Below are 12,476 nucleotides of genomic sequence, written 5' to 3'. Positions count from 1 at the left end.
TGCTGTTCGTGTCCTCGCAACGCAGACAACGATGTGAAATGACCAAATTTGAGATTGTATGGAGGATACTAAAAAAATGAAGCATTTGACGATACATTTTCAATTTTCTCCCAAACACCCTCAACGTTCATGCCAATTTTATTCCTGGAATGTTGAGACATACTTTCCTCGCCGAACGACATAGAAATAGACAACGTTGTCGTGATCATTGCCATTGTCTTTGGTTAAGCTGCCTACAGGTGGTTTTTTCACGTTACGTCATCTCCGCCATGTTGGTAGGTGAAAAATTAGCTCATTTTGTTCGTCCACCAGCAATTGTACATTGCAACATTGTTATCCGTGTGTTCAGAGATTGGTTGCAAACCATCTCTTGACGGAAATCTCGCGGAAGTTTACGACATTCGCTTGGTATTCATCTAATCTTGCAAAAACAGTTCAAGCAACCGCCTACTTTGTGAAAGCCAAAAACTTAACCAAGAGTGACATCCAGTTTATTTTACCCCAATGCTATTAATTAATTTCGCAACTAAATCCCTACTGACAATAAAGGTCCCAGCGTACTTGAGTCTCATTAGCCGTGTTTGGGGAGCCTTGTCGTGTAAGAATGCGAAGAGAAATTGTTGGTCTCGTTACAATTGTTGTATGATTTACAGTGAGTGTACAAACCCCAGCACTCGAAGAATTTACGTATGTTTTAACCCTATGGTATCCTGTGGTGAGCCTTAATCTTTCGTCAAATTTGAACCCCTAAGGTCAAAGGTGGGGGGACATGTTTAACCGTGAAACTAAAATAAAGAGTATCGAGTTTAACTTCCTTTTTCGTTGCGCACTTTACTTCGTTCGTTAACAATTCATCATGAAGAAACCGTTTTATGCGTTTTTGGTTCTTTTCGTGTCTTTGACTCTTTTAATGGGTCCCCTGGGATCGTGGGGCTGGCGACGGCGACGGCGACGCCGCAGACGGTATTGTGCAAGACAAAATTGCGTTCTTCAGAGTTCGTGGACAAACGCCGGATCATGCTCCCGAACTTGTGGATATGGAACAGTTCTCCAGCAAAGGGGTATTCAAACCCATCCGAGGTGTGGTGGAACAAGTTGTCCATCTTCTTGGAGCTCTCAAAGAAGGAGATATGCGCGCTGTTACAATAGATGCTGTCCCGTAAGTTGCTCGTATACGTGGAATTCCTGGAGCTCTTGTTCAGGCTGCGGAATGTCGACGCAACGTCGAACAATGAGAATTCTGCGAAACCCTAGTTGTGGTGGAACCAGTTGTCCAAGCACTCGGACTCAGACGCGAAGTTGTAACACTGGGGTGTAAGTTGGTCATTATAGTTCCTTGTTTTCTCCTGATGCCTGAAAATACCCGGCCTTAATTTTAAATGAAGTACAACGTATTTCTGAGGTAAGGAGAGCAAATCTTAAACAAAATTCTCAAATTTGTCTATGGTTATTTTAATTTAATGTTCAGCTTAATGATTTCCTTTCTCTGCATTTTCTATATTCGACAAGGTGTTGTCTTACGTTTATAAAACTTCCTGCTTCAGTGTTGATTTTTCAAAAGCTGGTTGTGCTGGTTTGTGTTTGCCTAAAATAAGTGAAATTGAGAGAAATGAGATAAGTGCGAGGATGATTTTTCCGCTCTTTCGTCCATAGCCCGCACTTTTGAAAAAAATATCGGGATTTGTCAGTGGCGAGGAGATCAATAATTAAATTTTCTTATCATTCGATGGACTGAGTTCGTTTTTTCACAATTCCCAACAATTAAATCACTTTCTGAAAGCTCAGGAAAGCGATCTGCTATTTTAATTTTCACACAAGAGCGTGGTTTCAATTACGCATAAGCAGGATATTATTTGCAGCAAAACAATTATTTGTAGGCAGTTATTTACAGGTCACGTGGTGGGCTCTCGGAAAATGAAAAGGAAGGAAAAAATAAATGGAATGATGTTTTAATATAAATAATAGTGTCAATTTAGGGGATTCAGTTTCAGGACTCGACTTGCCTGTGTGAACCTGTCTTTCGAGTTTCAAAGGATTATTCTCGTAATTGACGCAGTTATACGGGTTACAGCTCTTTAAGTCTTTTTCCAATATATTGATAAAAGTGTATAAATGGGTGCGGGATTGGAACTATCTATTAAATTGTCTCTCATAAACGACTAGTGATTCCCGAGACCGATAAGTACCAAGAAATGAAATGTACTGGTGGCAGCGATTAAATCCTGACACATCTAAAACTCGAACCTTCGCTCAATAGATATGACGTGACATGAGACCCTGCAGGGGCGGCGTGAGATTTTGAAGGTGTACGCACACGAAGAATGTTTCGAGCGACGACGGTGCTCCAAAGCAGGGGAGTCTGGAGGCATGTGCATCTAGAAAATTTTGAAATTTAGAGTCTCGGAATGCCATTCCCGACTATTTTCGAAGGACATTCAATAAAATAAATGCGAAGAAAAATGCAGTCACGGTAGTTAATTGTTTCTTTTACCCATCTGCCGAGTTTTCTCTGCAACAAGCTACAACACAAACAAGGGGTTCACAGTACAAGCAAAGGGCAAGACGTCGCAAACTCTGTTATAACATCATCATCGTAATTATCATAACATATCCTGAAAAAATAACAGGGAACTGGGGGACTGGTGATACTGAAGACTGACACTGTGTGAGGGCTTCGAAGGGTAGAGTTTTTTTTTTTTTTTTTGCTTTCGTCCACTATTAAGTTTCTTGCTGTTAAGGTCTGGCCAAACGGGTCCACTGAACATGCTAGTGTAACATCATCCAACATTGTTGAATCGAACATGTTGCACTCGTTTGGCCACCATGCTGTATGATGTTGGAAGTTGTTGAACGAAGTTTGATTTCCATCAAACATCGTCTTCAACATCATCCAACGTTTCTTTTGTTCTAAGGTGTGAACAACAGTGTTGCATTCGTTCGGCCATCCCATTCAACAGTGTTGCACGCGCGCGTGCGCTGCGGCTATCGGTATCCATGGTGATGGTTAATTCTTTGCATCTGTTTCGCGCGTTGCCACGTCAGTTCAAGCTACGGAATGGTGAACGCACAAAGTCTTGAATGTCTGAGCGACGAAAGCTGAAGCAATCTCTCTTCGAACAGATAGCCCTTCTTGGGCATGGCGCCAATGTATCTGCAGGATCTTTTGGAAGTCAAGACCCCTGGACGCTACTCCCCATTGCAAGACCTTTGGAGACCGGGCATTTGCTGTTGCAATTCCCAGATTCTGGACTGAGCCGTCCTCTTGCTATCACAGAAAGTGACTCTATTGATGATTTATAAGGAACTTGAAAATGCCAACATGGCCAGAGTTTGTTTTCTAAGGATTCTGGTTAGATTTTGGTTCCAGACTCTTGAGTCCAAAATTCTGGATCCAACAGGTTGCATTCGTTTGGTCACCTCTTTCGACGCTTCTCAACAGCGTCCAACAATGTTGGATGATGTTGGATCCGTTTAATTGGCCAGGCCTCTATGGGTTAATGAAAAGATACTGGAAATACTCACACACAAAGACACCAGTTTAATTCGAAATTTTTAAAAACTTGGCCCGATTTTATAATGACTAAAAAAAATTAATGCCTCCATGGAATAAGGATTCCCGGATTTGAGCTGTACGCACGGGCGTACATGCGTATATGGACATTTCGCCCCTTCCCTGTAGCTTTCCAGACGCGGTATGTGATTGGAGAACGAAACAATAGATGAAGCTACAAGATTGTACAAGTCACAGGGACCAATGAAAATAGCAGTCTGGCAGAGGTACAAGATTACGACAGAACTCATTGGAGTGATTTGATAACAATCTCTATTTTCTATTATTATTCTTTTTGGGGAGAGGTTTGAAAAAAAAAACCTGGACCACCGACCGTCTACGAAAAATACTTTTTACACTTTGACTTTGGGTAAGAGAAACCGCCGTTTAAAAGTATCTGTCTTAGCTGTGCGCTAAATATTGCTAAGTTGTGTTTTAGATTGATCTGAATGAAAATTGTATTCAGCTGGGGTGCCGTGTCTTGGACTGATTCGAATACACGAGTCTTTTTTATTTGAAGATATGTAAAACTGGCAGATTAAGATGAAGTGTAATTTTTTCCGAAAACACAATCTTTAATAGATTCCAGGAGATATGAGCACTTAACTTTGAAAATGTTTAGTTTTGATGTTAATTATTTAGCTTGGCGATCAGTGATTTCGTTGCAACATTTATAATGGAGTGATGACAGTTAAGGCGGCTTCCATTAAGAAAAAGTGTCACGTATGCCAGACAACAAACGAAAAATGCCATTTTCCTCTTTTCTTTAATCAATATTTTGCTTTAAATAGGTATTTCGCAAAAAAATTAAAAAGTGGCTCTATAGTCAACTACTATAGTATAGTCATTGCAAATTCTGTATAATTTGCAAACGACTTGTTAAGCTAGGGCATATGGTCAATATTTCCGCGCGATTTGTGACTCCCACAGATAGAATTACCCATTCAACGATGACGCTATATATGGCAACGACTACTCCATTCAGCTCTCTAGATTTTTAAGTGGTTCCATCCTCTGGTCTCTATGAAACTCTCTTCGCTCTTTGCGGTTCTTCTCGTTTTGAGTGTATTTCTGGTATCCGTCGCTTCATGGCGTCGCAGAAGACGATGGCGTTGTTACAGAAACTGTACGCCGGAAAGTTGGAATGGTAAACGATGGAGTTCCTGCACAAGGTCGTGTGGCAGAGGTACACAGTACCGCACCAGAGGAATCGCTGTTCAAGCGATATGCGGTGGAACTTGTAACGTTATTTTGAGACAAACCAGGTTTTGCAACACGCAGTGCTGTCCTATCAGCTGCCAATGGAGTTGGAATGCTTGGTCTTCGTGTAAAGGCTGTGGGATTTCTACACAAAAACGCACTTTGCGTGTTACCCGGTATCCTTCGTGCGGTGGTTCAGCTTGTCCGGGCAAGCAAACCCAAACGCAAAGCTGCAATACAGGCGTGTAAGTTGAGAGGCCAGTGTGGGCTTAATTTATTAACCGTTTTCACTTTAGAAACTAATTATGCTTTACTTTCTTTGTGCTTTGAAATACAGACTTGTAACTCGAACAATTCTCAGCTATACTTTTTGTAAAACGTCTCCTTTAGATTCCAAGTCCAGTCCATAAAACTGTTCACTTATCTTACGATTCCCTTAGCTACCTGGCGCTGAATGCCGCATTTTGTATTGTATTTACGTAACCATTGCCTGGAGCTACAAGCAGAATTTCATGTTGCAATACTGAACCATGTTACGAAATTCATTTCCGCATCGGAAGTTATCGTTTTTGGAGCACAAAGAAAATATTTCGCGAAATCATTGAAAAAATGCAGTCTTTGTAATCGACATTTTTATGAGGTTCCACAAACGAGCGGCTCTTTTTTTTTTTTAATATGAAATGAATTTAAAAGCATATTAAGTTACAACCTCGTATGTGGAAAATTTTAGCACAAGGCAGGATGATATTTTGCCACGTGCTGAACGAACAGAATCTACCTGCCGAGTGAGTGCTGCCTAACAGCTGAATGACTGGTCTTGTCAAAGTTACAGGGACAGTTTGGACTAACCTTTCATAAGGTTAAGAAGTTGTCATGAGTGACCGAAGAGGTCAACTAGAATCCAATGCCGCCCACAGAGCTTCGCTATCCTGTGCACCAGGGACCGAAGTGTATTGCCAATCGTATCTCTAATTTTTCTAAGCTGAAGCGGTCCACTGTCTTCGTTGACCAAAGAAATGAGACGCCGCCAGAGGTTTGGGCGTTAAGAGCATAAAGGATTGTTATAAATAGGATCTGCAAGATTTTAATCAAATAATGGAGCGGATATCAAGGGACAAAGTACAAATTCCAGAGCACAATGCGAGATTGCCGCATTTCTGTCATGAGTTTTATGCAATCTGCAGCAATAGGCCTTATGCGTGATGACGTCTGACTAGCTAATTTCACAACCAAGCCTTGTTTGCACAAAATTATTCACATCATCTACAAGTTTGTTCGTTTGGGATTTAGCCGTCGTGCTAAAATTTTCAAGTTTGATTTTCTAATTCAAGGCTTGGTGGTGGAATCAGGTAGTCAGATGTCATCACGCAGCAAGGGCTATTAATTTCAAATGACGCGGTTCAGTTGAACGAACGTTTCAGGAAGAAACTCAGTACAGTCTCATTATATAAGCAACTTCAACATTAAGAAAGGGTTAAAAAATTATCCACCACGCAATTAATGCAGGAAAATGGATTTGCAACCCGTTTCCGATCGCTTCACGACCTTCGTGATATAAGTCATGTGCAAGTTATCATCGTTTTTGAGATGTTTAGTTTGTATAGCGGGTCCGTGTTTTATTTTTCTTATCCTTTTAATACGTGCTCGAGTAAAATCAATATTATATGCCATAAAGCCTGAAAGCTACTTCATGGCAACTTCCTTGATCCCCACTTTCTTCCGCTGTATAACACGCACGCAAATTTGGACAAAGCAAACGATCACATAACAACTTTTTAACAGAAGTATCCGTTGTCTTCGTGGAACATCTCCAAGTTACCGTTATGTAAATTCCACGCCTTTTCTATACGGCGGCTCAGTCTGTGTGCAAAAACACGGTCAAACTTTTTTTTGGCTTTACTTGTTAATGCTAATGGCTAAATTCTCGGCAAAAAAAATAATTCCTAATGGTCTTTTTTAAGAAGGATTTTATGTCAGCGTTTACGTCATGCAAGGGGCGGAATCATTACTTTAAGTTGTCTTGAAGAAAGAAACGCATTTTAGAATTGGTGTTCATGGCTTTAAAACGGTTTTTAGTTTTGAATACCCTGAAAGTGTTAAAGAAAGCGATTTCAAAAAGTTTGCAGTCGTCTATCTCTCCAAATATCGAGTGAAAATTGAGAAGTGTCAGGCGAAGTTGTCAAGGAAAGAGAAAACTGTTGATCAAGAATGTTAATCGACCTGTTGGCTCACCGAGTTGGTCAGCATTGGACTGGCGTGCAGGAGGCCGTGAGTTTTTCTCCGGTCAGACAGACACTCAGTTTCTTTAAATAACCGAGCTTTGTAATGTCATCTGAAAGACTATAAGACCGTAAGGTCCATCTCACCGTGCGACCACTGTTCATAGTCCATTTTACAGTTGCGTGCTTAGTTACCTGGCCTGTGAATGAAAGTGAGGCTGGAGTTGACCTTGTTTTGATAGAAACCTCACTGCCTTTCTTATGTAAATTCTTACTAATTAGCATGACAACAACATCATTAACATAACAAAAGGAGGGAGATCTGTATCGTAACAAGGTCAACACCAGCCTCACTTTCATTTAAGGGCCAGGGAACTAAGCACACAACTGTAGAGAGGTCTATTAACTCTGTGTGACGTTAATGATCTCACACACTATTAGATAATGGCTAGCAAGGCACGGTGTTCTGGCCTGGATGTGTCCCCAATCGCTAGATTGTGATTTCAATTTATTGATTGAATGGTCGGTGGATCTGATTACAATCGCGATAACGCAACCGTTTGCGCTGAACAGAACTGCGGCGTTGTTATTTTGCTCACTAGGGAACTTTAGCAACGACGACGGAAACGGCAACGTGAACGTCATCTCAAAACATAAATTCCAGTCACGCTTAATTTGGGGGAGAAAATGAAACTTTCTCTCCAAGTGCTGACGCCCTCCGTAAAACCTCAAATTTGGCCATTTCAAGTTGTTGTTTTGCTGACGACGGCAAAGAAATGGGCGAAAATGAAACACGCACGTGCAGAACGTGCAAAGCTATTCTTTTTGGCCACTAAATGTGCAATTTTTTGACGTTCTCGTTGCCGTCGCCGTTGTCGTTGCTAAAGCTCCCAACTTACTGCTTCGGGTAGGACACGAGCGGAAAGCGTAGCGATCAGTCAGTGTGTGAAAACGAGAATTCATGAATACAATGTGCCATGTGTTTAAATAAGTTATTTAAACAATGAACTTCACCAACAAGACATTCAATGTGTGCTGTAAGTGGTGTTGGATGAGTCTATCAATCAAACTACTACAACAACAATTTCGGGCTCATGATTCAAGTGAGAATGCACTTGAAACACAAAATTCGGAGAACAAGAGAAAAATTGTCTGAGAAGAGTTAAGAACATCCCACTTCTTGAGTGCTCTTCAACTTTCCAAGTGCATTTTCTCAAAGCTTAACATACGAAGAAACATAAACAAACCTCAAAGTTTACTGTGGCAATTTTCTGCGTGGAAAGATAAAAGTAGGTTGAGCAAGCTCTCGCACGAGAAGGAATTTGCTCGCCAAGTCGACAATGCATTGGAGAATTGTTCCACGCTGGATACTAAAAACATCCTGATTGAACTTCATTAAGAAATGGCGACAGATGGGAAAAAGTAGTCCCCAAAGAAAGCCAACAAACTCGAGGGGAGATTGTTCTTCCATGTATAATGGCGTTTCTTGGTTTGGTACAGCGCATTATAGCTTTGAAATCTTGTGATTGTTTTTTTTTTTTTTCCCAGGTGCTGCCCCGTGAACTGTGCTATAAACAGTTGGTCGAGCTGGGGAAGCTGTATTGCGGCTTGCGAGCAAAATGGCTACCAAGCGCGGACCAGGACAGTCAGGACCCAACCGCGTTGCAGAGGTACACCATGTCCGACACTTAGGGAGACCAAATCTTGCCGTGGACCTTGTTGCCGAAGGGACTGCCTGGTAGGCATTAGTATACCTATCAGTATTAATTAACCGCATAAAGAAAAATTATGTCGCTTATCCTGATCTCGTATAGGCGGCCGGAACGTTTTCTTTGCAATAATTAATTTCTTATTTGCTGTCTAGCATGATAGTTTTCAGTTCTCCCTCGATGATTTTCGTTTAGAGAGACAGAATGAAAATTTGTGATTGTGAACATACGCATTAAATTTCTTAACCTTCAACGAAGTGAGAATTTTTCCTTTTCACTTGTCTTGACACTGCCACATTTAGAATATTAGTGTTGTTTTTTTCAATCAGACCGGATTAGCTTAAAATATGGGAGAGACCACTGTTCTGGCGTAAAAAATGCCCACTTCCGGTCTCCGTCCCAGGCTCAAACGCGTCTCTTACTGGAGCTCCCAGACTAAAATTCCACGTGTCAAACCGATTCTTTGTCCTCGCCTGCTTGTTATTAACAGGTCAGCGGTTGGACATCCTGGGGATCTTGTTCCGCTCCGACCGGTCGATGCAGTGTGAACAGTGGTACAAAGAGAAGAACAAGACGTGTTACTCGTAATCCCAGTTGTGGTGGTTCCGCGTGTCCTTCTCTGACTGAAACATCACGGTGTACTCCTGTTCCCATACCATGCAAGGTATTTCGGCTATTTGTATCTCTTCAGAACTAGTTTGAATAAACAATGAAGGAAGGAAGGAAGTCCTTTAGAGGCTTTTCAGGACCAACGTACAACGTGATTTTAACGGAAATAAAAGCCGCGCAGTTTGCAAGATCTTTACTGAATAACAAGTAGAATTCATAGGTTCCTAGAGCGGAACAGAGTGATTGAGAGACTACCACACCGGGCACTCTTCTCGAACAGCGTGTGGGTTCTTTGATGTCCCACACAAGTGATGTGAGACGGGGTCTACGGTGTATTATCCTTATCTGAGAAGACCAGAAAGTCTAACCAGTTGCAAATGTCATTACAAAGGCAACACTCTCTCGAGCGTCTCTCGAATTCACGACCTCCCGCACCAAAGTCGAGTGCTATTCCAACCGAGCTAACTGGTCATCATCATCATTATCGTCGACTCTGCCCAATCTCCTTTCCAGGGCTTCTCCCGCCCTCTCCTCAGCGAAAGAGCTCTGGGAACGAGGTTGGTCGCTGTCGGTCATCACAAAGCCTCTCAACAACAGAATCTTCAGTTAAGAAACTACCTTCACCGGGACAACCACAGTACATTAAGATATTACCCCTTGTCATTTCAAACCATTGACACTGATATCACTTCACTGCATTCTCTTTCTTTTTTAGATGAGTTCCTGGGGCTCGTGGACTTCATGTACGCCAACCAATGGTAAATGTGGTGCTGGAACTCAATCTCGGAGTCGTTCTATAGTCACCAGACCTTACTGCAGCTCTGCGTGTCCCGCGTCAAGGCAAACGCGCTCTTGCACCCATAGTTGCTGCCCAGTGAACTGCGTGGTGTCGTCGTGGACTGGGTGGAGTCATTGCTCTACCACTTGTGGTACAGGTGGGTTTTTAGATGTGCAAAAGCACGTTGCGATCGTCTCAGAATAAAGTCTTATAAATTTTCCATCTCTTCCAAAGCCATCCACAGTACATCTCTTGTACAAGCCGCCTGTTCATGACCTCAACTGAATTAGCTCCGTCGAGTGCAAAGTCCAAGAGCGAGAACAAAGGCATACATACCCACCACGCAATTCCAGGAAAAGTTACACCAACTTAATAGCAACTTTGCTGTTGTGAAACAAGTGTGTTTTATGTTTCGGTTACATTTGTGTCCGCGAACCGCAATTCGCCCGTGTGAATGCCAAACGTAAGCGGGACCAAAAGTCCAAGGAAACGAGATATTTTCCATTGATTGCGTAGGATCTTGCGTTTAGATTTGCGTTACATTAGTTCATGCAGTTCCTTTCATTTGTTCATAAGTTGCACGTAAGAAATCTGTTTATCAAGAATCAAAGTTTGAGATCACAACAGCTTCTCTCTAGTCGAAGTTACCCTGATTTAAACCAGATTTAAATTTCAAGACCAAAATGTTAAAAAATCTGGTATTCATGGCCTTAACTTGTTTTTTTGGTTTTCAGGATCGAGGACACGAACGCGCCGAGTTACGGTTCAACCGTACTGTAATGGTAGATCTTGCCCATCTTTGCGGCAGACAACTTCCTGTTCTCAATACAACAACAGAGACTGTGTGATGTCATCTTGGTCGGCCTGGTCGCTCTGCAGTAACGGCTGTGGAAGCGGATGGTCTACCCGACAACGCAGTATTATTACACAAGCGGTATGCCGCGGCAAAGCATGCGGAACAAGGTCTGAGAGACGGCAGTGTACTGATTATAGGGACAACAGAGATTGTGTGGTAGGTTGTTATGAGCTAGAAAAATATTTTTGTGATACTGAAAGGCTAGGGATGAATGTCAGGTTTGAGTTGGACTGGCACTGCGAGCGATAGCATGTCTTACCCATTGCGAATGATATATGCCTATAAGACTTGATTATATTATGGAGAGAGGTTGTGAAGTGTCATGCATTAGAACTGAGGAAATACAAAGTTCTTTCCTTGCCTAACCATGTTTTTACGCCGCCTCCTCCAAGTATCCCACGTGAATATCAACATCCTTTATGACTGGTCGTTTCTACATCTTCATGTTCCAGAACTCCGTATCGTCTCCTTGAGTTAGGTGGCTGCCAACGTCACAAGCGTTTTTCAAAACATCACCGCTAGGCCTTGCACATTTTCTGGAGAGATGGGACAGACGTAGTTTGTTAAGCGAAGAAGAATAGACGAAGAATAGTTAGTAAAACGACTCTCTAGATTAGTAGCAATAGACAAAGGTGAAAATTTGACAAAAGCAATGGACTGTTAACTTTAACCCTTAGCACTTCAAAAGCTGCGTACTATCATTATAGGATAACGATTCGATAAAATTAGAGACTGTTGAAAGCTGTGCGTTGCCTCAGTCGTAAGGTAACTTTTTTTAAAGAAAGAGGTTTTACAGTACTCTTCAAGGAAAAGAAGATTACATTAAGATAAAATTGTTTACAAGAAAACCACCCCAAGAGAAAAAATAAATATGTTCAACGCGAGCATTGAGTTGGCTAAATCACGAGGAGCGTCTATAGACGGGTGCGAGACTCGAAAGAGCCAAGCTTGCAGTTCCAAAATATCAGGGGCGTAGCGTCCTTTACGCAAATACGCACTTGCGTACTTGAGAAATTGGTAGGATTTTAAAAAATATTTTCTGTTATGAGTAAAAGCTCTGCGAGGCCCCTACAGTGTCATTCTCATCACCAGTCACCAGTTCCTGGTTAGTTTTGATGGAAAGGTTATGATGATGATGTTATAACAGAGTTTGTGACGTCATGCCCTTTGCTTGTAAACCCCCTGTTTGTGTTGTAGCTTGCGGAAAACTCAGCAGAAGGGTAGCATTTTCCTTTGCATTTACTCATTGAAATGTCCTTCGGAAATAGTCGGAGAGGGCATTTGTGAGACCCTAAATTTTAAAATTTTCTGGGAGGGCATGCCCCCAGACCCCCTTAGTTTGGAGTGCCTTTGGCGCTCGAAACATTCTTCGTGTGCGTACACATTTTAAATCTCACGCTACGCCCCTGCTAATTAGCAACTACCAATATGCAAGAGTGAGAATGTTAGATGATGTTGGTAGTGGCGTTCACTCTCAACACTGTTCGAACTTTGCAATGACGCCATTTTAGTAAATGCTATTTCTATGAAAACTGTACCCCTAACGAATGATTTC

At 41.9% G+C, this 12,476-nt stretch overlaps 1 protein-coding gene across 1 annotated transcript in view; it reads left to right on the top strand.

The window, feature by feature from the left end:
• Window positions 1-855: 855 nt before the first annotated feature.
• Window positions 856-12,476, top strand: part of LOC137992128 (protocadherin Fat 4-like) — a 52,762-nt gene continuing 41,141 nt past the window's right edge. Inside the window, 5 exon segments of the mRNA XM_068837261.1 lie at window positions 856-1,314; window positions 8,518-8,707; window positions 9,169-9,342; window positions 10,003-10,222; window positions 10,800-11,077. Coding sequence (XP_068693362.1) covers window positions 857-1,314; window positions 8,518-8,707; window positions 9,169-9,342; window positions 10,003-10,222; window positions 10,800-11,077 — 1,320 coding nt within the window. The 5' untranslated portion in view covers window position 856.

This window comes from Montipora foliosa, chromosome 2, assembly GCF_036669935.1.
Source record: "Montipora foliosa isolate CH-2021 chromosome 2, ASM3666993v2, whole genome shotgun sequence".
Taxonomy (NCBI): domain Eukaryota; kingdom Metazoa; phylum Cnidaria; class Anthozoa; order Scleractinia; family Acroporidae; genus Montipora; species Montipora foliosa.
This window is presented reverse-complemented; position numbering and strand designations above follow the sequence as displayed.